The 22,949-nt window shown below is 46.2% G+C and overlaps 1 protein-coding gene across 3 annotated transcripts in view; it reads left to right on the forward strand.

Annotated features, from left to right (window-relative positions):
- LOC124862619 (sodium channel protein type 4 subunit alpha B-like) overlaps positions 1-10,585 on the forward strand; it is a 43,491-nt gene extending 32,906 nt beyond the window's left edge. For all 3 annotated transcript variants that reach the window (XM_047356656.1, XM_047356655.1, XM_047356654.1), the window contains exons 17-31: positions 34-232; positions 333-571; positions 643-739; positions 2,821-2,975; positions 5,549-5,722; positions 5,831-5,953; positions 6,046-6,330; positions 6,430-6,483; positions 6,687-6,824; positions 6,907-7,011; positions 7,122-7,392; positions 7,519-8,140; positions 8,225-8,369; positions 8,812-8,889; positions 9,021-10,585. In XM_047356656.1, coding sequence (XP_047212612.1) covers positions 34-232; positions 333-571; positions 643-739; positions 2,821-2,975; positions 5,549-5,722; positions 5,831-5,953; positions 6,046-6,330; positions 6,430-6,483; positions 6,687-6,824; positions 6,907-7,011; positions 7,122-7,392; positions 7,519-8,140; positions 8,225-8,369; positions 8,812-8,889; positions 9,021-9,422 — 3,087 coding nt within the window. In that variant the 3' untranslated portion in view covers positions 9,423-10,585. The remainder of the gene's footprint in view (positions 1-33; positions 233-332; positions 572-642; positions 740-2,820; positions 2,976-5,548; positions 5,723-5,830; positions 5,954-6,045; positions 6,331-6,429; positions 6,484-6,686; positions 6,825-6,906; positions 7,012-7,121; positions 7,393-7,518; positions 8,141-8,224; positions 8,370-8,811; positions 8,890-9,020) is intronic.
- The last annotated feature ends 12,364 nt before the right edge of the window (positions 10,586-22,949 follow it).

Raw genomic sequence — 22,949 nt, forward strand, 5'->3', positions numbered from 1 at the left:
CAAGAAATTAATATGTTCCTGACCTTGTTTTAGGTCCTGAATCTGTTCCTGGCCTTGTTGCTGAGCTCATTCAGTGGTGGCAATCTTTCTGCTCCAGAAGACGAAGGAGAAAACAATCTCCAGATTGCGATAAACCGGATCAGCAGGGCTATAGCCTGGACCAAGACCTGGTTCCTCAAACATATCTGGACTGTGGTGTTAAAGAAGAACAATGTGAATGCAGACACAACTGGTGGGAGAAGATATTAATGTAGAAATTTAATGTATAAATGTTTGTATGTTGGTCTTAATAGAGTTAAATTTGTCTTTGTATTTGAAACAAACCTTTTCAGCTGTGACCTGCGAGGAAGGCGGTAAATCGAAGGAAGCTTTAGCTCTAACAATCATAACTTTAGAACAGCCAATGGTACAAGTCCAAACCCCGAGAATTGACGTTTCCAACCTGAGCAGCTACTACCAAAACATCACATCTCTCAAGGTCCCCATTGCTGAGGCCGAGTCTGACTTTGAGATTCCTGATAATGAAGATGATGAGGAGGATGAGGATAATATAGAAGAACAGCTCCATCAAGTACAATCTTTGGTAAATGTTTGAGGACCTGAATAAATATGCTGTGGATGCTAAGTCCTTTTTTTGCTCAGGGTGATGAGGGTTCGGTCTGCAGCACCGTGCAGAGACTTCCTGAAGTCCCAAAGGAAGAAGAAGAAGATGACACTCCTGAAGACTGTTGCACAGAAAGTAAGTGCACTGACAGAAAAAAACTAATATGTAGAATGTGATCATTTAAGTTTTACCTGAAGACCAGTAAGGGTTCAAAACTCTGACAGCATGGGTAAAAAATTTACTAAATATTCAGATGTAATAAACTCTGGAATCTCCAGAGTCTCTGTATTTTCACTTCTGGAGTACTTTTCTGTTTTTAATTAAAACCCCTGAAACCATCAATCTATCAGTGGAAAATGTTATCAAATAAAAAAAAAACGGAGGCAACGTGATTTAATTTCAGAAGTCTGTCATCATCTTGACTTGGAAATATTTTCTCACTCTACCTGTAAACGTTTTCCAAATATCTCAGATTGTGGTTCAGGGCATACTTCTACTGTTATTTGTCCCTCAGTTTCTAGGCTTGCTCCCCTCAAAGCAGCCATTTATTCTGTAGACTGGGCTAACCAGGTCGTGGGTACACTGATTCAGTTTAATTGAATTCATTTTTATAGCATCATTTCATGACACATGTCGCTTCAAGAAGTCCATTTAATCCAATCATCCAGACAGATTCTAAGTCAGGTACATCCATTCCAATTGATCCCATTTATCAAAAAATGCCGTCAAATTCAGTTTGGTTAGAACGTTTTCTATCTAAGGAAACCCAGCAGATTGCATCCAGTCAGTGACTTCCAGCCTTCATTCCTCCTGGACGAGCATGTAGAGACAGTGGACAGTCGCTTGGATTGTGTTGTTGGGTTTGCAGCAATCTCTCATACCGAGGAAGAACCCTTTAAGAGGAAAATCCTTCACCAGACCCAGGCTCAGTGTAAGCAGCGATTTCCCATGACCCACTGGGGATGTAAGACAGAGCATACATATGCTCACTCTGATCCTGGTTCTGGTTCTGCTGGAGGTTTTTTCCTATTAACAGGGAGTTTTCCTCTCCATTGTTGCTACATGCATTCTCAGTATGAGAGATCGCTGCAAAGTTAATGCAAGTGACTGTCTCTACATGCTCTTTCAGGAATGACTGCTGCAAGTGATCGACTGGATGCAATCTGCTGGGTTTCCTTACATAGAAAAATGTTTAATCAGTTTGAATAATAAACTGAATCTGGCTGCACTGATAGTAAGGATTAATTGGAATGGATCAACCTGAGTAGGAATCTGTACGATTCAATTAAATATACTTCGTAAAGTGCCTTCAGATGAAATCTGTTGTGAATTGGCAAATAAAGAGGACTGAATACGTTTTCTTGTGTTTCAGTTATGCCTCCAGTTAAATATTACATACAAGCTTTAGTAACGAAACAGCAACTGCAGATCATGATGCAGCCACCACCATGTTTCACTCTGGGTATAGTGTTCTTCTTGGCGTGCTGTCATTTTGTGTCTAGTTCTGGGAAACTTTAGCCAGAACCGAAAGTTTGGTTTGGAATATACCTGCTTCTGTCTCTGACCCTCCTTCTTAGTCCAGACATATGGAGAACTTAAGTTGCTGTCACACGTGTTGCTGTTCAGGTCATGGCAGCCTCCCTGACCAGTTTCCTTTTAATCAGCAGTTATAGAGAAACATTAAGTTAAAGTAATCTCCCTGTTGTTCCACACTACCCCAATTACTGTTGACTTCCTTCACTTCATCATGTTTTTATTTATGGTCTTGTCCTGAGAGATACCTTTGTCCAGTGAAATTATTTTGATCCTTTGCAGTGTCTCTCCTAACTATGGCTTTAGCTTAAAGATTTAAATGACCAAATGTCAACAGGTTCCTACAAGGACAACTGTACTTTATTTACTGGAAATCAGACCCAAAAGGACTCAAGGCTCAAAAATAAAACCAAAAGCAGTTCAACGAAGAATTTCTTTAAGGTAGTGCACAGTTATGCCAACAGCTTATTGCAGCTTTTCTCCCCTCAAACAGACATGCTTCATTTTCAGTTGAATTGTACAAAGTAAACGCTCTAAAATGATTTATCATTGTCTCAGTTTTGTTGCAAGACAAAAACCTGGTATTTTAACAGGGGTGTGTAGACCTCTTATAGCCACTGTACATCATTCAGTCCCATGAACACCACTATGTTTGGACTTATTTGCTCATGGTTTTATTTCAGAGTGTTACAGTCGCTGTCCGTGGCTGGATATAGACATGTCCCAGAACAGAGGAAAGTTCTGGTATAATTTCAGGAAAACTTGCTTCACCATCGTAGAGCACAACTACTTTGAGACGTTCATCATCTTCATGATCCTGCTGAGCAGTGGAGCGCTGGTAAACATGATCAATGTTTAAGATTATGAATACGGTAATTTTAGCACTAATTGTGACCATAATCTCCTTTAATCTTTTACTGTTGTGATGATGTCTTTAACATCTCAGGGTTTTACTTTGAGACTTATTTTGTTCAAATGTCAGTTGGTTCAATGGGACGAAGCGGGTCTCAGCAGACTAATCTTATGGTTGCATGGATAGCTGTGGACTACACACATGGCTGACAGTGTGACTACTAACATAGCTGCTAAACATGCACAGGTGAGATTATTTAACTCTATTAACCCCTTCTGAACAGAGAGAATGATAGATAAATAAATAACAGAGAAACTGTGTTATGGTAACTGTAGGCTTGTGACTTTTATTCTGAATTTAAACGTGATTCAGGAAGAATGTTTTTGGGTAATAGACCGGGCCAAGTATAACTACTCAGTTGGAATCAGGATTGCAACACCTTGAAAACACACTGCCTGGCCAAAAAAAAAAAAAAAGTCTTCACCTGGATTTAACTAAGCAAATAGTTACGAGCCTTCCATTGGATAACTACTACATGGGCGGTTATGTTTCAGCTGGCAACAAGTTATTTAACCCCAACTGGTGTAATTAGTTGCTTCGCATTTCTTAGAACTCCGGGCTAAGTTTAATAGTTTAATAGTGAAAGTAAGAGCATTTTCACACACAATGCAAATGGAACTCAAGGGATTGGGAAACCACTAATCAGTGAGGATAACCAGGAAAAAAGCTTAAATTTGCTAGGGAGAATAAAGATTGGACTCTGGAGCAATGGAAGAAGGTCATATGGTCTGATGAGTCCAGATTCACCCTGGTCCAAAGTGGTGGGGGCATCAGGGTAAGAAGAGAGACAGGTGAAGTGATGCACCCATCATGCCTTGTGTCTACTATACAAGCCTGTGGGCTTGTACATTCTCACACATGGCTTGGCCACCACAGACTCCAGACCTTAACCCCATTTAAGTCTTTGGGATGTGCTGGAGAAGGCCTTCCGCAGCGGTCAGACTCTACCATCATCAATGCAAGATCTTGGTGAAAAATTAATGCACTGGGTGGAAATAAATCTTGTGACATTGTAGAAGCTTATCGAAACAATGCCACAGCGCATGCATTCCGTAATCAAAGCTAAAGGCGGTTCAACCAAATATTAGAGTGTGTGACCTTTTTTTTTGTGGCCACTTTTTGTTTAGCCAGGCAGTGTATAAAGTTTGCTATGAACATTTTCCAAGCCTGCAGAGCTATGGATAAAATTAAATAAATTAGAAAAACATTTAGGTTCTCTACCTAGTGTTCCAGTTTCCAGCAGATTAGAATCTGACTTTCCTAAATGTTTGCTTAAAAATGGTAATTGCAGATGGAATATGCAGTTGCCGTCAGCACTTCATACACATTATGGCCGTGAACTTAGTAATAGTAAAATACAAAACTATATCCAACTCCATAACCTGATGAAAACTGCAATGCATTTTTAGGCAATATGAAAGTCATTGTTAATTTTCATAGTCTTTAGGGTTAAAGGGCAAATTGACATCACCCTTATCTTTAGCTCCCTCCAAAGATTCAAGCTATGAACCTTGCTAGGTCAGTCCAAACCATTAATATTATTTTCACTCCGAAAAAACACGTTGGTAAAATTAAGATTATTATAGACCTAAATTTGCCAGTGGTATGAATAATTGTAGCCTTTACTGACCCAGTAAAACACAGAGCCAAGCCAGATGGAGTTTCTAGAACGACAAAAAACAGAGAGAAAACATAAAGTCAAAGCTGAAATAACAGCAAATAATGTAAAATTGGAGAGTAGTGTGAGAATGTAGCAGAGCAAGTGAAAGTGGTCATTATGTCCTCCAGCAGCTTAAGCTTCTAGCAGCATAACTACACAGATAGTTCAGGATAAACTAAGCCACTCTAACTATAAGCTTTATCAAAAAGGAAAGTTTTAAGCCTAGCCTTAAAAGTAGACAGGGTGTCTGCCTCACGGACTAAAACTGGGAGCTGGTTCCACAGGAGAGGAGCCTGATAACTAAAGGATCTGCCTCCCATTCTACTTCTAGAGACTCTAGGAACCACCAGTAAACCTGCAGTCTGAGAACAAAGTGCTCTGTTAGGAACATATGGACCAATCAGATCTCTGATGTATGATGGAGCTAGATCATTAAGGGCTTTATATGTGAGGAGGAGAATTTTAAATTCTATTCTGGATTTAACAGGGAGCCAATGAAGGGAAGCTAATATATTTTACTGCATTTTGGGGACATTGTAGAGGTAAAAAAATTACAATAGTTTACCTCATCTGGGCTTTTCAATGGGGTTTGTTGCCCATTCTGAGAACATGGGCCTGATGGTAAAAATTCACCTTTGATATGTTTTCATAATCAGGCTCTAGCTGTGACAACATTTTAAATATGTAATCCATTTAGCATCCATCTCTGTCACTACCAGATGGAGGTTGTGAATATTAAACCATAACATAGTTGAGATGAAGGAGGTTTATCCAGGCTTTATATTTGAAACTGTCACTAAAGAGTTGCCCAGGTTTTTATTTGAAATATTGTTAACAGGCTTTTGAGGACATCTACATTGAGCAGCGCCGGGTCATCAAGATAATTCTGGAATATGCAGATCAGGTTTTCACTTACGTGTTTGTGGTGGAGATGGTTCTCAAGTGGGTTGCCTATGGTTTCAAGACCTACTTCACCAACGCTTGGTGCTGGCTGGACTTCCTCATTGTAGATGTAAGAACCTGATTAATCCTTCTCTGCAGGCACTTCTACATAATTACTCAATATTTTCACTGAGAATCTTCAAACAGGTGTAGCTCATCTACAGAAGTTGTTTTTCAGGTGTCTCTGGTGTCACTGACAGCAAACATTCTGGGATACTCTGAGCTGGGGGCCATCAAGTCTCTGAGGACTCTGAGAGCACTAAGGCCTCTCAGGGCCTTGTCTCGCTTTGAGGGCATGAGGGTAAGACAGGCAGTTTAAAGAGTGACAGACAACCGTCTGTTTTTGGTTGGTTCGGTATTTCACTCACTGTTGCTGCATCTGTCGGCCGGCAGGTGGTGGTTAATGCCTTGGTTGGTGCCATACCCTCGATCTTCAATGTGCTGCTGGTCTGTTTGATCTTCTGGCTCATTTTTAGCATCATGGGTGTGAACCTGTTTGCAGGGAAGTTTTATTACTGTTTCAACAAAACATCAGAGGACGTGTTCCACATTGACCAAGTCAACAATAAGACCGAGTGTTTCGAGCTGATTCAGCAAAACTTCACCGAGGTCCACTGGAAGAACAGCAAGATCAACTTCGACAACGTAGGGATGGGCTACCTATCACTGCTACAAGTGGTCAGTCAGAAGGCCAACACAGGATACTGGGTTACTGGTTTCTGACCAGACAAGACTTTAAATTTGTAAAAATAAAATTGACGATGTTGTCTTCTTTAGGCCACGTTTAAAGGCTGGATGGACATCATGTATTCAGCGGTGGATTCCAGACAGGTCTGAAATTCTAGTTCTGGTACTGGTACAGTTACCGGTATTATTACTTCTAGTGGAGCTAGAACTTGGGGTTTTATTGATACTAATACTATAACCAGAAGTTTTAGTAGAACTGGAACTCATGTTAAACATGGTAAAACTGTTACTGGTATATTGTGATCGCTCCTGTCCCTGTTTACCTGGTTTAAACCTTACTGGTTTAGGTGGAGTCCCAGCCATATTACGAGGACAACCTGTATATGTACATGTACTTTGTGTGCTTCATCATCTTTGGCTCCTTCTTCACCCTCAACCTCTTCATCGGAGTCATCATCGACAATTTCAACCAGCAGAAAGCAAAGATAAGTTTCCTCTCAATTATCCCATAATGAGTTATTTTCTGTTTCTCTGTCGTTCATTTAATATTTATGTATTGGTGTTTACCTCGGAGGAACAGATTTATTTATGACTGAAGAACAGAAGAAATACTACAATGCCATGAAGAAACTGGGCTCAAAGAAGCCTCAGAAACCTGTTCCTCGACCTAAAGTACGTTCATTGACCTTCTGTAGAACTTTAGTAAAACCAACTTGTAAATATTGGTGTGACAGATATAAGCAGGACTGGGTTTAAACACTTTTATGTCTGTTTCTGTCTAGAACAAGTTTCAGGGTCTAGTCTTTGACCTTGTGACCAAACAGTTTTTTGATATCCTCATTATGGTGTTGATCTGCCTCAACATGGTGACAATGATGGTGGAAACAGATGAACAGAGTCAGGAGAAGGAAGCCATTCTGTACTGGGTCAACCTCGTCTTCATCATCATCTTCACCACAGAGTGCTGCCTCAAGATGATCGCTCTGCGGAAGCACTACTTTAATGTCGGCTGGAACATATTTGATTTTGTGGTGGTTATACTGTCCGTCATTGGTGAGGAAAAATCAGATGGTTTTTATGGTTTTAAATAACCGAGAGACGTGTTTGCAACCTAAACTATTTTCCTTCAGTTCAGAGAAAGAAAAACTTTCTTTCTTCCTTTGTTCTCTCTCTTCTCAGGCCTTCTTCTTGCTGACATAATCGAGAAGTATTTTGTTTCTCCCACTCTCTTCCGTGTGATCCGATTGGCTCGCATTGGCCGGATCCTTCGTCTCATTCGGGGAGCCAAGGGAATCCGAACGCTGTTATTTGCCTTAATGATGTCACTTCCTGCCCTCTTCAACATTGGCCTCCTCCTCTTCCTCATCATGTTCATTTTCTCCATCTTTGGGATGTCTAATTTTGCCTACGTGAAGAAGGAGGGCATGATTGACGACATCTTCAACTTTGAGAGCTTTGGGAATAGTATGATCTGTATGTTCATGATCACTACGTCAGCTGGATGGGATGGTCTGCTATATCCTATCATGAACACACCTCCTGACTGTGATCCATACTTTGAAAACCCAGGCTCACCTGTCAAAGGAAACTGTGGTAGCCCAGCAGTGGGCATCGTCTTCTTCACCTCATACATCATCATGTCCTTTTTGGTGGTGGTCAACATGTACATTGCCATCATCCTGGAGAACTTTAATGTTGCCACAGAAGAGAGCTCAGATCCACTGTCTGAGGATGACTTTGATATGTTCTATGAAACCTGGGAGAAGTTTGACCCTCAAGCTTCGCAATTCATACACTACAGGTGAGTCCCAGCAGGTGAATGATCTCGTAAGATCCAAGGCTTCCTGTCCACGTTGACCTGATTGGAATGTGATGTGTTTCACAGTGAGCTGTCAGACCTCTGTGATGCTCTACAGGATCCCATGAGGATTCCCAAACCCAACACCATCAAACTGATACAAATGGATCTGCCTTTAGTTCCAGGAGACAAGATCCACTGTATGGACATCCTGCTAGCCCTCACTGCAGAGGTAACATCACATATATTATCTTTTCTCTTGGAGACAGATGGATGTCTCGGTTGTCCGCAGGTCGGCAGACATCTCAGAAGAGATTTCAGTCCTTTTCTCTGTAGAGAAGCTCTAAAACATTTAGCTTTCTTTGCTGCTACTTGGCAACCCAAAGCTCCAGCTTCCTCCATAAATTTTCTACAGGACTGAGGTCTGGAGGCTTCGCTAGGTCACACTTTGATGACCTTAATGTGATTTCATTTTTTGTAAAGTTAGAAGGGTTCAAAAACCCCTTTTCACTCAATGTCATCCATATCAAGCTTTTAACTTTTATGTGATGTGCTTGTCTGGATTTGTGGATGAAAACCTTTGGACAATGAAATGAAACTACACTAAACTTGCGAAACTGAAATGTGTATGGCATCATATCAACCCTCTGCATGTATATTTTAAATATTTCCAGGTTTTGGGTGAATCTGAGGCAATGGATGCTCTAAAGGCCACCATAGAGGAGAAATTCATGGCCAGCAATCCCTCAAAGGTTTTATCCTAATCTCATTTCTGTTATAGTCTTTACTTATCTAACCTGTTTTTTATGTGGAGAAATGAACCTTCAAAATATAATTGATGTATCATAAAAGTAACTGTATTGGTTGTTCATCTTTTTTTCAGGTGCTGTATGAACCAATCAGCAACACCTTGCGCAGGAAACATGAGGAGTTGGCTGCAACATTGATCCAGAGAGCCTACAGGAGACACCTCCTGCAGCGAGTGCTCAAACTAGCGTCCTACAAGTACAGAGAGAGGACAGAGGGACGGCAAGACGATCTGTCTCCACCAGAGACAGAAGGATTCCTCTGTAAACGAATGAACCAGCTGTACGGAGACAGCGAGACAGTTGCAGCTGCATCAGATGAAGGCCGGAGCATCCATGTGGAGCCACAGAGGGACATTCTCCTCCACTCTGCTCCTCCACACAGCGACTGCAACTTTCTACAAGATGAGAGCCTGACAGAGTCGATGATTCAGTCTCAGACAAACTCAAATCAGGAGTGTTTCTTGTCAAAGATGTAGCAGACTGACTCCTCTGTTAGCTTCAGCTTCCCTGAAGATGAAGGTTTCATCACAAAGACATGTCCAGAGCCTAACCCAATCCCTTCATCTCCTGAACCCGGATACGTTTTCTCTGTTTAGCAGAATTTCATTCAGATGCTCAGTTTGACTTGAAAACCCACAGAGAAAATGATTCTGGGTTCTTATTAAAAAAAAATAATAATGACGTTCCCAAACAGCGCTTCACTTCACTGCTCACCATTTCAAATCAAATATATTTTCACTTATCCTTCGTTTTTTCCTTCTAATTGGTGGATGTTGATGTGGTGCAGCTCTGAAGGATCCCATGGTTGCTGAGACTGAAGTAGTAAACACCAAATCAGAGAAGGTTTGTATAATGTGACATTTCAAGCGGTTGGAGCATGTTGCTGTAGGAACCACTCAGATCCATCAGACAGAACACTGAAAGCCCACTTTTACCACGTGACTCATGAAAATATAACCAGGCTGCTGTCATGGAGAATCAAAATGTCTTAAATCAACGAGTAAAGCCAGTTATCTGCTGAACACCGGGAGATCCAGGCTGAGCGTTTACTAGTAGATGTTTGTCTTCAGTTCAGGACTGTATGTCTGCACATTAATCTTATCAACGGTTAATGATGTAATGAATTCAGAGAGCTCTGACAGTTCATACCTGGTTTAAGGTAGCACCTCCTTCCACCAGCAAACACCCTGCCCTGCATGTAAGAGGAAAACCCTCCCTCATCACCCGGGTCATAACCCAGCTGACTGGTAACAAGGTCTCTCTTTCTGCAGGTGATGATAACTAACTGTGATGTCATCACAGGTGTAAAAGTGATTTTTGGCTAAATGGAACAAGTTTAAACAGCGCTAGTCCTGTTTCAACCAAATCTTATCAGACACGTACTATTAAAAGTGTAACTGCAGTAAATTCTTTCTTTCTTTGTATTTTTTAAGAAGTATCCGTGATGTAGCGTTGCTCGATGCACAGATTGGTATTCAGATGAAACACCAGTTATTTTGTTCTGTACAGGAAGTCATCACAGGTGTTTTTTCAAAAGAAATAATGTTGCTTCGTGTGATTGTTGAGTTAATGGATGAATTGGTATATTTTAAATATTGTACTTGCAATAACATGTATAAAATTAAAGCTTCAGATTGTACGAGCATGATCTCTGTAGATTTTGTTGAAACGCCTTTATGTGCATGTATGTGATGGAGTTCAAGGCTAGCTTTGCTCACCTGCTTCTCTGCATCAGTTTCTGCTTTAAACAGACGCACTGATAAGAGTAAAAGTGCTCCACCTCGTCATTTTTCAACCAATTAGCAGATTAGTTGGTTTTCTACCTTCAGGTTCCACACTACAGGTAAGGGGAGGCAAGGCAAGCTTAATTATATAGCACTATTCACTCACAGACCAAAGGTTATTTACAGAACATGGAGGTCTTCATCTGAGGTGAAAACTTCAGTTTCATTTATCAAAGACTTAATTTACTATGAAGTCATAAATCACTTACTTGAACTCAAGTGTTTATTTATTAACCCTTTATTGTTGACCAAAGTTACTGTTTTAAGATAAGATTCTGTCAAACACAACTGGGCCGGAACCCATCCCAATAAATCAGTGGAGGAAACGTTTACAGAGGTCATGCTATTCTGGAGGTCCAACAGTATCTAGCTGGAGACCATGAGAACCTCCTCTACCAGAAACACACAATCTGCAGTTTAACACAGGTACAGTAAAAGCAATGTTGATCATATTTTTAAAATAGGAGTTTAACAAATATGATGAAATTGTTGCATCTGGTTGGACGTTAGAAACACATCTAATCCCACATGGGTACCTCTGTCTCTAATTGTCACGTCACAAAACTCACATTTTTCACAGCTATCAGTTGATATTTATGAATGTTTAAATAAACATTGGCACCTGGAAGGAACAGGTCTTTTTTTTTTTTTTTTTACCGTGTCCTGTCCGGCAGAGTAGCTTATTTTCACGGCTAATACTTTAAAGTTCTGCTTGATATTTATAAAAGAAATTTTAACTTAACTTTTTATTAGAAACTACTGTGGGATTATTTCAGTTGAAAACAAAAAAAACCGTCACCTTAACGTGGTGGAGGGGTTTGAGTGCTCAAATGATCCCAGAGGCTATGTTGTCTGGGGCCTAAATGCCCCTGGTAGGGTCTCCCATGGCAAACAGGCTCTAGGTGATGGGTCAGACAAAGAATGGTTCAAGAACCCCTCATGAAGAACAAAATATCGAGGCACGTGACGTCGCCCGGTACGGCGGAGCCGGGGTCCCACCCTGGAGCCAGGCCTGGGGTCGGGACTCGTCGGAGAGCGCCTGGTGGCCGGGTTGCTCCTCGCGGGACCCGGCCGGGACAAGCCCGAACGAGAGACGCGAGACCATCCCCCAGTGGGCCCACCACCTGCAGGGTGAACCGTGAGGGACCGGTGCAAAGAGGATTGGGTGGCGGACGAAGGTGGAGACCTCAGCGGCCCGATCCCCGGATGCTTAGGCTGGCTTCAGGGACGTGGAATGTCACCTCGCTGGGGGGGAAGGAGCCTGAGCTTGTGCGGGAGGTCGAGAGATATCGACTAGAAATAGTCGGGCTCGCCTCCATGCACAGCGTGGGCTCTGGAACCCATCTCCTTGAGAGGGGTTGGACTCTCTTCTACTCTGGAGTGGCCCACGGGGAGAGGCGGCGGGCTGGTGTGGGTTTGCTTGTTGCCCCCCAGCTCAGCCGTCTCGTGTTGGGGTTTACCCCAGTGGATGAGAGGGTCGTATCCCTGCGCCTTCGGGTTGGGGAGAGGTCTCTGACTATCATTTCAGCCTACGGGCCGAGTGGTAGTGCAGAGTACCCGGCCTTCTTGGCGTCCCTGTCGGGGGTGCTGGATAGTGCCCCTCCCGGGGACTCCATTATTCTGCTGGGGGACTTCAACGCCCACGTGGGGAACGACAGTGACACCTGGAGAGGCGTGATCGGGAGGAATGGCCTCCCCGATCTGAATCCGAGTGGTGTTTTGTTATTGGACTTCTGTGCTAGTCACGGATTGTCCATAATGAACACCATGTTCAAACATAAGGGTGTCCATCAGTGCACTTGGCACCAGGACACCCTAGGCAGGAGGTCGATGATCGACTTTGTTGTCGTATCATCAGACCTTCGGCCGCATGTTTTGGACACTCGGGTGAAGAGAGGGGCTGAGCTGTCCACTGATCATCACCTGGTGGTGAGTTGGATCCGCTGGAGGAGGAGAAAGCCAGACAGACTTGGCAGGCCCAAGCGCATAGTGAGGGTCTGCTGGGAACGCCTGGCGGAGCCCTCGGCCAGGGATGTATTCAACTCCCACCTCCGGGAGAGCTTCGACCAGATCCCGGGGGATGTTGGAGACATAGAGTCCGAGTGGACCATGTTCTCCGCATCTATTGTCGATGCTGCTGCCCATAGCTGCGGCCGTAAGGTCTGCGGTGCCTGTCGTGGCGGCAATCCCAGAAATCGGTGGTGGACACTGGCAGTAAGGGATGCTGTTAAGCTGAAGAAGGAGTCCTATCGGCTGTGGTTGGCTTGTGGGACTCCTGAGGCGGCTGACGGGTACCGTGAGGCCAAGCGTGCTGCGGCCCGGGCTGTGGCAGAGGCAAAAACCCGGACCTGGGAAGAGTTCGGTGAGGCCATGGAGAAGGACTACCGGTTGGTCTCGAAGCGATTCTGGCAAACCGTCCGGCGCCTCAGGAGGGGGAAGCAGTGCTTCGCCAACACTGTTTATAGTGGGGGCAGGAGACTGCTGACCTCGACTGAGGACATTATCGGGCGGTGGAAGGAGTACTTCGAGGATCTCCTCAATCCTGCCATCACGCATTCCGTGGTGGAAACAGAGGCTGGGGACTCGGGGTACGGACTCTTTCATCACCCAGGCTGAAGTCACAGAGGTGGTTAAAAAGCTCCGTGGTGGCAAGGCTTCGGGGGTGGATGAGATCCGCCCTGAGTACCTCAAGTCTCTGGATGTTGTAGGGCTGTCATGGTTGACACGCCTCTTCAACATTGCGTGGCGGTCGGGGACAGTGCCTCTGGACTGGCAGACTGGGGTGGTGGTCCCCCTTTATAAGAAGGGGGACCGGAGGGTGTGTTCCAACTACAGGGGGATCACACTCCTCAGCCTACCTGGCAAGGCCTACGCCAGGGTATTGGAGAGGAGAGTCCGACCGATAGTCGAACCTCGGCTTCCGGAGGAACAGTGTGGTTTTCGTCCCAGCCGTGGAACACTGGACCAGCTCTATACCCTCTACAGGGTGCTCGAGGGTTCATGGGAGTTTGCCCAACCGGTTCACATGTGTTTTGTGGACCTGGAGAAGTCATTCGACTGTGTCCCTCGTGATGCCCTGTGGGGGGTGCTCCAGGAGTATGGAATCGGGGGCCCTTTATTAGGGGCCATCCGGTCCCTGTACGAGCGGAGCAGGAGTTTGGTCCGCATTGCCGGCACTAAGTCGGACCTGTTCCCAGTGCATGTTGGACTCCGGCAGGGCTGCCCTTTGTCGCCGGTCCTGTTCATAACTTTTATGGACAGGATTTCTAGACGCAGCCAAGGGCCGGAGGGGGTCTGGTTTGGGGACCAGTGGATTTCGTCTCTTCTTTTTGCGGATGACGTGGTCCTGCTGGCCCCCTCTAGCCAAGACCTACAGCATGCGCTGTGGCGGTTCGCAGCCGAGTGTGAAGCGGCTGGGATGAGGATCAGCTCCTCCAAGTCCGAGGCCATGGTAGTCGACCGGAAAAGGGTGGCTTGTCCTCTTCAGGTTGGAGGGGAGTTCCTGCCTCAAGTGGAGGAGTTTAAGTATCTCGGGGTCTTGTTCACGAGTGAGGGAAGAATGGAGCGGGAGATCGACAGACGGATCGGTGCGGCTGCCACAGTAATGGGGGCGCTGTGCCGGTCCATTGTGGTGAAGAGAGAGCTGAGCCGAAAAGCAAAGCTCTCAATTTACTGGTCGGTCTACGTTCCTACCCTCACCTATGGCCATGAACTTTGGGTCATGACCGAAAGAACGAGATCACGGATACAAGCGGCTGAAATAAGCTTCCTCCGTAGGGTGGCCGGGCACTCCCTTAGAGATAGGGTGAGGAGCTCGGCCATCCGGGAGGGGCTCGGAGTAGAGCCGCTGCTCCTCCACATCGAGAGGAGCCAGTTGAGGTGGCTCGGGCATCTATACCGGATGCCTCCTGGACGCCTTCCTCGGGATGTGTTCCAGGCACGTCCCACCGGGAGGAGGCCCAGGGGATGGCCCAGGACACGCTGGAGGGACTATGTCTCGCGGCTGGCCAGGGAACGCCTTGGGCTCCCCCTGGAGGAACTGGAGGAGGTGTCTGGAGAGAGGGACGTCTGGGCGTCTCTGCTGAGTCTGCTGCCCCCGCGACCCGGTCCTGGATAAGCGGAAGACAACGAACGAACGAACAAAAAAAAGCACGAAAGAGAGAAAGGGGGGGGGGCAAAACAGAAAGGGGAGAAAAGGAGAAAAGAATGGAAGAAAGAAAAAAGGATGAAGAGAATACAAGATAACTCCCTGCTTGCTTCTACACCTGCAGAAACGTTCATATTACCAGCTCTTTTACCAAAAAGTGCTAAGTACTAATGAATGCACAATGTATTTAATGGTAAATGCGGCTCAATATAGAACATTTTTGTATCTCTTAACACCTGAATCTAAATACCTGTGGGTCTGAGTGTGAGGGCACTTGTGTATACAAGATTTCTCCATAAAAATATGGAATTGCGAGTGTGAGGACCCCCAGGCCTGCACACCTGGACCTAGGACAGATATGGAGGATATCTGAGCCATAGACATCCAAAGGCCCCCCAGAGCACAGGAACCCCAAGAAAATCATCGCCGGGGCTACCGCAAACCTCCCAGAGAAGAGCAGAGGACAGTTCCAAGCAACCACCTAGCAGCCACAGTGCAGAAGCCCCAGGAAGCTGCAGCAATGAACCCACAGGGCCCGTCAGCAGCCGTCTACGCCCGAGCAGATCCAGCCATGGACCCTGAGACCCGAGACCCCGGGACATATCACTCCCCAAGCAGAGGCCTGACAGAGCCAAGGGGTCCAGGCCCCTGGGAGTGAGTCGGCACACACCAAAGCATCCAGCCCCGAACACTGAGAACCACAAGTACACAAGCGGTCAGAGACCCCCACATTTGATGGGGGGCCTAAACCAATGCAGGAGAGGGAGCAGTCCAAGACCCAACCTGACACAAAAAAACAGGCACTCACAATCACAATCACACATTCCCACCCTTATGCATACACCCATGAACCCAACGTAAAGAAAAACAACATCTGGACATAGTACAGTCACTCACACTCCAGGTGCTAGTAGCCCCCGGACACCTTCTGGACCCAGAAGGTGGTCCCCTTCCTACCGGCAGTGGAGGCAGGCAGACTGCCCGAGCACCTGAACCTGGGCAGGGCTAGCCTTGGCTCGTGCCTGAGCCTGAGCAACCCCGGCCTGGACCCTGACCCCGCACCCCGACCTCAGTCCCCAACAACCCCCATCCTCATCCGGAGAGGGGTCCATGTACAAAATAGGGGTCTACATGGTCCAAATTAGCCCGCCAACCAGAGCCGCCGCAGCATGAAACAGTCCCAACCCCCCCAATGAATTCTGATCCTAACCCCATGAGCCCCCCACCCTCATTTAACCCCAACATGAATTTCCCCACAGGGCCACCCTCAACCAGGACACAGATATTGCACACATACCCGCATACCCAAACGCCATGAATACCCTCCACTCAGCACTGGGGCACACCCCACAGGTAAGCTCCATCCCCGAAAGCCTGACGAAGCCACTTCCACACATCGCAAGCTCCAAACACAGCCTCGCTCCGGGCACCCCTGCCACACCCACACTCCCGCACGGTACACCAAGCAGCCCGGCCATCCAGCCCCTCCACAAAAGCAAAGCCACAACCCAATTAACTCACACTGCCTGGCCAAGACCCCCTCATCGGAGCCCAGCCTCTCCCTCCCCAATCGACCGACTCAGCACCGAAGCCACGGACTAAGATCCATGGAAATCCAAGCGATCCTGAAAGAGCCAAAACGCCAGCCAAACCCCAACCCCAACCCAGAACCCGACCAGAAGGCTTGCTCCTTCTCCCGGCCTCCGACCCCAGACGGTAAACTGCGAATGAGGCTGTGTAAAGACCCCAAGCCTACCCGCTCAAATGTGGTAATGATGCATGACCCAGTCCCTCACCAGAAAAAGCCAACGACCAAGAGTGCAGACCCACTCCAAAAAAAAGAGCAGACCAGCCGGCCCAGTGCAACCAGAATATGCCATACAAAGGAGGGAAAATGACCAACATGCCCAGATGCACCCCGTGAAAGAAGACCCACAGCATCCAGGTGCAAGAACATGCCCGACAACATGAATATAATTGATGCGGTCGACATTCTTGTTAGGGGTCACAGGGAAAAGGGCAGCGATGATTGGTATATTCTCAAATCCTGCAGAAATTTGGTCAGCCAATTTATATTAATTTGGTACTCCCCTAGGGACACCTATAGCATCTATATAGGTGGGGGAGCCCTGACTTAAATCAAATCCAGCAGTGCTTCGTTTCATAATATGGCGTCGCCTTCTACGGGTGAGAGCTGTTTGTTGGGCATGTTTAGTGGGTAGACGTTTAAGGTCCTTACCCAAAAGAATAAGGGGAGCCTGTAATCTCACCATTGCACACACCCCTATGATATTCTTAGGTATGTTGGTAAGTAATCTATGTCCGCCACAGTAATAATAGAGTCCAGATCTGGCCCAAGGACCAATAACACTACCTGGTGTAGTAATATTACACCAATCTGACGGGATCTGTCCTACATTAATTTTGGGCGAGATTGATGTAAAGTTAAAACATGTTTACGTGCCATTACCTTTATTGGGTGAGAATGGTCCTGTTTTGGTATTGTTAGGGATAGGAGGGAAGATGCTGGCTAAGGTGGTGCAATTAGCTGGAGATGCCTCGGTGGTCAGCTTAAGCATGCAATTATAACCCCAAGTGTCCTCTGGGTACAGAGGAGCAGGGTTGGTAGTTAAATGTGGTCTTGCCGCCGCGCATGCCACACAATCTGATTTACTTTGTTCTTTGGCAGTCTGAGCTATCCACTGGATCCAGAGGTTATCTTCAGTATATCCTGTCACCATTTGAATGATTTCTAAGGGTTTTAAAGTGGAATAATCTATTTTAACTACTCTCGGTTCGGTTGGGGGTTCCACAGTGGGTTTACTTCCAGCAGAGGACTGTGTGGGAGAGGTGCCCGGGGTGGATTGCATGGTTTGCGTTTTCCGATTGATTTTGATCATTCCTTGTGCATCTGGCCCTGATTGCCAAACCCCTATTGTCAGATAGTCATTGCTTGGGGTCCCGTATCGGCGATTAATACCTTTTAGAGAGAGACGGAGAGGATTTACTCCCTTCCCTCCTTTCGTGGATCCTAACGCGTTCCGTTGGATACCAACCTTTCCTTGGATGTCATGAGGGACATATTCTTCAGTGGGGTTCCACCCTGGCCCAGACCAGCCGGCCACATAACTCCAACTGCTGCATAGAGTTCCCGTCCCGTCGTGGTTACTCATTTTGCACTGGTTTGACGCCTGTTGGTTCATGCATACATAAACATCATACCCTCTCCAGGCTATTTGGTTGCCCCCGCATTTAATGACGTCGCACAGGTCAAATTGAAACGTGGTAATATCCCCATATGTGTAGTTTAATTCCAACCCCCCATAATATTTGAGACACGCGTCTGGACGCGGAGAGGGGTTGCGTTTCGACACCTTGTTTTCAGGATGACTGGAGCATGTCTGGAAAGGAAGTTCACACAACAATCCGAAAATCAATGTAACAATAGAAAAGGAAATAATGCATGAACCTCCCAAAATCCAACCCATATGGGGTAGGGTTTTTGCCTTTTGGCTCATACTTTCATCAAAGTACTTAATACAAGTCCTGGAATATACAATGAGCGAACAAACCCTGTAAATAGAAAAATAGAAAGTTTTTTTTTTTTTTAGGTCAGTTCTGTTCTGGGTGGGAGAGCAGCTACAACCACCCTGTGAGAGAGAAGCTCAATCACTTCCGCCTCTTCTGCTGTATGCTGTCCTGGTCTTCAACTCACAGGTGTAGACTGACCTGGAGCCTGAGATTCATACCAGGAGATTATTCTGCCCCTATGTGGGTATGAATACTTTTGCAGATTGTTGAACCCAAGGTGTAGACTAACCTATGGGTATGATGACTTCTCCTCACCCCTAGGGGATTATTCTGCCCCTTCTGTAGGGTGAGGAGGTGGCTCTTCTGTTGTCGTGTTCTCTCTCAGGTTTTCCTGGACTTCCGTGAGAGACCTCTGTGGATTCTTGGCTGCGGCACACTGACTCCAATGGTACCAGGTGTCTCCTTTACCTTTGAGCCTCACCGCGTGTGAAGTCCTCTCAGTGACCTGGAATGGACCGGTCCACCTTGGTTCAGACCACTTCCGTTTGATGACCTTCAGAAGGACCCCCTCTGCTTCTGACGTGGAGTTCTGGTCCCCAGACGGTTGGGATGGGACCTGTTTGGAGAATGCTGCAACAAGACTGTGGAGAGATCTGTAATAATCACGGTGAGACATGGACAGTTCACATTCATTTAGGAAAGGTAGTCTGGTTTGGGGACCTGGAAATGGTCTCCCTGTCTGTAGTTCATGTGGAGTTAGACCATGCCTCTGATTTACAGAGCTTCTTACTGACATTAAGGCTAATGGTAAGGCTGTGACCCAATTCATTTTGGTCTGTGCACAGATTTTAGCCAATTTGGTTTTGAGTGTTTGATTCATCCTCTCCACCTTGCCCTGGGACTGTGGATGGTACACTGTCCCAAAAGAATGTTTGAGCCCCAAAAACTTTTAAACTTCTTTCAGCTCTTCATTTTTAAAGTGTGTGCCATTGTCTGATCTGATTTTGGCTGGGAAACCGTGTCTGGGGATGTAATGGTTGATCAGACACTTTACCACTGCTTTGCTGTCCTCCTTTTTTGTAGGCCATGCTTCTGGCCATCCTGTGAATGCATCCACACATACCAACAGATATCTGAACCCATTCACTCTCTCAGTCATATCTGTATAGTCAATGATGATTTATTTCCCTGCAATAGGATCCACTGGGAATTTCCCTGGCGCTGGCTTCAAGGTAGGTTTGCCATTGAACTGTCTGCAAATTTCACATGAGTTTATCCAATGCACTGCCATTGGTTTTAAATAAGGATGCCACCAATGTTCGAGATTTTTCAGCATCCGTGTGGTTCCTACATGCCCCATGCCATGGGCTTCCTCCAGGGCTGCTGTAGTGAGCCCTGGTGGCAGGATTGGACGTCCGTCTGGACTCCTCCAAAGTCCATTTTGGTCCTCACTGCCTCCTCTCGCCTTCCAAATTGACTGTTCTTCTGGTGAGGCCCCCTTTTGTAGTTTCACTACTTCCTCCAGAGTGGGCTCTGGTGTCCACCCTACCTCTGAACACAACAATATATTTTTTGGTTGATACCCAGCACACTGCTTCGCTGCTTGATCTGCCGCCTGATTCCCCAGTGCTACTCTGGTATTTCTGCTGTCATGTCCTTTATACCTGATAACTGCCACCTCCTGTGGTAATAGCAATGCTTCAGCCAACCTTCTCATTTCCTGTTCATGCTTGATGGGTTTCTGTCCTGCTGTCCTAAACCCTGTTCTCAACCATTGCTTCAGTTCAACATGCACTGCACCTGTGGCATATGCTGAGTCTGTGTAAATGTTTATTTTTTGTCCTTCTCCTAATTCTAGGGCCGCGATCACTGCCAAAACTTCTGCTTTCTGTGCTGATTGTGTGTCTGTCAGCCTTTCCGCTTTCACTGTTACGAAGTCTGTCCCTGTGTCCTCCACAACTGCATACGCTGCTTTCAGTCCTTCTGTGTCATGTCTGAAACAGCAACCATCTGTATACAGGTTTCTTGCCTCTGTTAAGGATGTGCTTTGTAAATCTGGTCTGATTTTTTCATTAAACTCCACTTTTTCTGCACAGACATGTGGTTCTCCTGATGTCATTCTGTCTGCCATGTTTATGCCTTCATGTGTGTATGTGATGTTGGGAGCTTCCAGCACCTTGCTCAGTCTCTGTTGTCTCAGTGGTGATAGTGTGAATGTCTTTGAGTTCACAAAAGCCACTACTCCATGTGATGTGAGAATGTGGAGGGAGTGTCCCATAACTACATGGGCTGTTTTCTGGATTATTTTAGCCATCCCTGCTGCATGTCTGGTGCATTCATGATGTCTTTGTTCCATGTTGTCCATCATAACACTTATGTACATTAGCACTGTTCTTATTCCCCCTTTTTTCTGAAACAGCATGCCATTGGCTGTGTGTGCTGTTACAGAAACATCTAAATAGAACGGCAATGTGTAGTCGGGGTGTGCCAAGTGTGCAGCTTGGGATAGGCTGGTTTTCAAAGCTATAAAAGCTTCCTCAGCTTCTCGAGTCCATTCCAGTGGGGCAGTGAGATTTCTCATGCCCTGTTCTTTGACCAGGTCCCTAAGTGAAGCAGTGAGATCAGTGTATCCTGGAACAAAAGATCTACTGTATCCAGTGACACCCAAGAAGGAAAGCATGTCTTTCACAAAAACGGGTTTGGGATGGGAAAGAACAGCTGACTGATGTGTAGGGGACATCCCAGTGCCCGGTTGGGAGATAACTCTACCTAAAAAGTCAACCTGTTTTCTGCAAGTTTGCAGTTTGGCTTTGCTGACCTTGTACCCGGCTTTAGCAAGGTGTGAGAGGACCACAGCCGTGGCCTCCAAGCATTCTGAAACAGTTGGCCTTGCCAAAAGGATGTCATCCACATATTGAATCAATGTGGTGTGTGGTGGAAGGGGGCAGTCCTGTAGAGAATCTTTAAGAACTTGGTTAAAGATTCCTGGAGACAGAGCAAAACCCTGTGGCAAACGAGTGTATCGATACCTATGTGATCTATAGGTAAAAGCAAAAACGTCCCTGCATTCCTCAGCTAAAGGAAGGCAAAAGAAAGCATTGGCCAGGTCAACGCATGTGAACCATGCATGTTCTGGATTAAGGTTAGTGAGAGCGACATAAGGATTTGGAACTGGGACAGTGGGAGTGGACAGAGCTGCATTAATAGCTCTTAAATCATGTGCCATCCTCCATTTTCCTGTCCCTTTTTTCTCTACTGGCAAGATAGGCTTATTCCACGAGGAGGAGTCAGCCGACTCCAACACTCATGCATTCCACAGCCCCTCTATTGTGCTCTCAATGCCCAGTTCAGCAGCGGGTTTATGAGGGTATTGAGATCTCCAGATTGGTTGATCAGAAGTAAGTTGAAAGGTAATAGGAGTACAGTGTATGAGACCTACGTCCGTAGGACCTTCAGCCCAAAGTGTGGAGGGCATGCTCTGTACAACAGCAGCTGCCAGTGGGTGATCTGATTTTTCTCTGCCATGATGTCTGTCTAACTGTACATGTTCCAGGGTGCCTACATCTGTGGAATGATTAAGAATGCGATAAGTGTTCCCTGAAGGTGAATAGGAGAGGTTAGGAGTGGAAGAGAGATGCCAATCCTGTAGGGAGAGGGAGCATTTTAACACGCCCCCTAACTCACGTGCTTCATGTCCTGGATGGAGGGCTAAAGAAACGTGGGGAACGCCATCAGACCACATTTTAAACCACTCTTCCTGTTCTTTTGATAACTGTACAGAGGCGACAATGCCCTCTGGAGCTACATAAATATCAGTGGTGACAATGTCCCATGTCGTACCCTCCAGCTCTTCAGCAAAGCTTTCCGGGTAACATTCACAGTTATTTCTGTCATAAAACAGTGTGACATGTGGTGGGTCAGGGGGAGGAACATAGGGTGCCAGAGCGGAGATCCAGGATTTCCACCGAAGGAAGGAAGAGAGAACAACTCTGCATGCCGTGGTTTCTGGCTGTAGCAAGACCCAGTAAATGTCAGCCTTAGGATCGGGCAAGGGCTGGATTAAATACTGTCCATGTGAAAAAATGTGTTGCTGCCACATGAGAGTTGGGTGCCATTAGGAAGATGCACCTGCAGTCCGTCTGAACCACACAGAATGGTTGCGCCCATTTTGATCAACATGTCTCTGCCCAGTAAATTTACGGGTGTGTCTGCGGACACTAAGTAGCTGTGGTTCAAAATTTGCCCTCCTATTTCAGTTCTTAGGGGCTTGGTGTAAGGTAGGACCTGTTTAGCCCCAGAAAACCCCATGACAGTGGTAGTCCTTGTGGAGAGAGTGTTAGGAGGGACTTGTTGGATGGTTGAGCATGTAGCCCCAGTGTCCACTAGAAAAGGAAGACTTTGTCCATACATCGTCACAGACAGTAAGGGGTCCTCAGTCCCTCTGTCCGGGGGGTTCTGTGGGGACCATCAATGGTGGTCTGGCCAGTGACTGGACTCATCCCAGGCTGGCAGTTGGAGTGAAGGTTGCTGCTGTTGGCCTC

Source organism: Girardinichthys multiradiatus, chromosome X (assembly GCF_021462225.1).
Source record: "Girardinichthys multiradiatus isolate DD_20200921_A chromosome X, DD_fGirMul_XY1, whole genome shotgun sequence".
NCBI classification, from domain to species: domain Eukaryota; kingdom Metazoa; phylum Chordata; class Actinopteri; order Cyprinodontiformes; family Goodeidae; genus Girardinichthys; species Girardinichthys multiradiatus.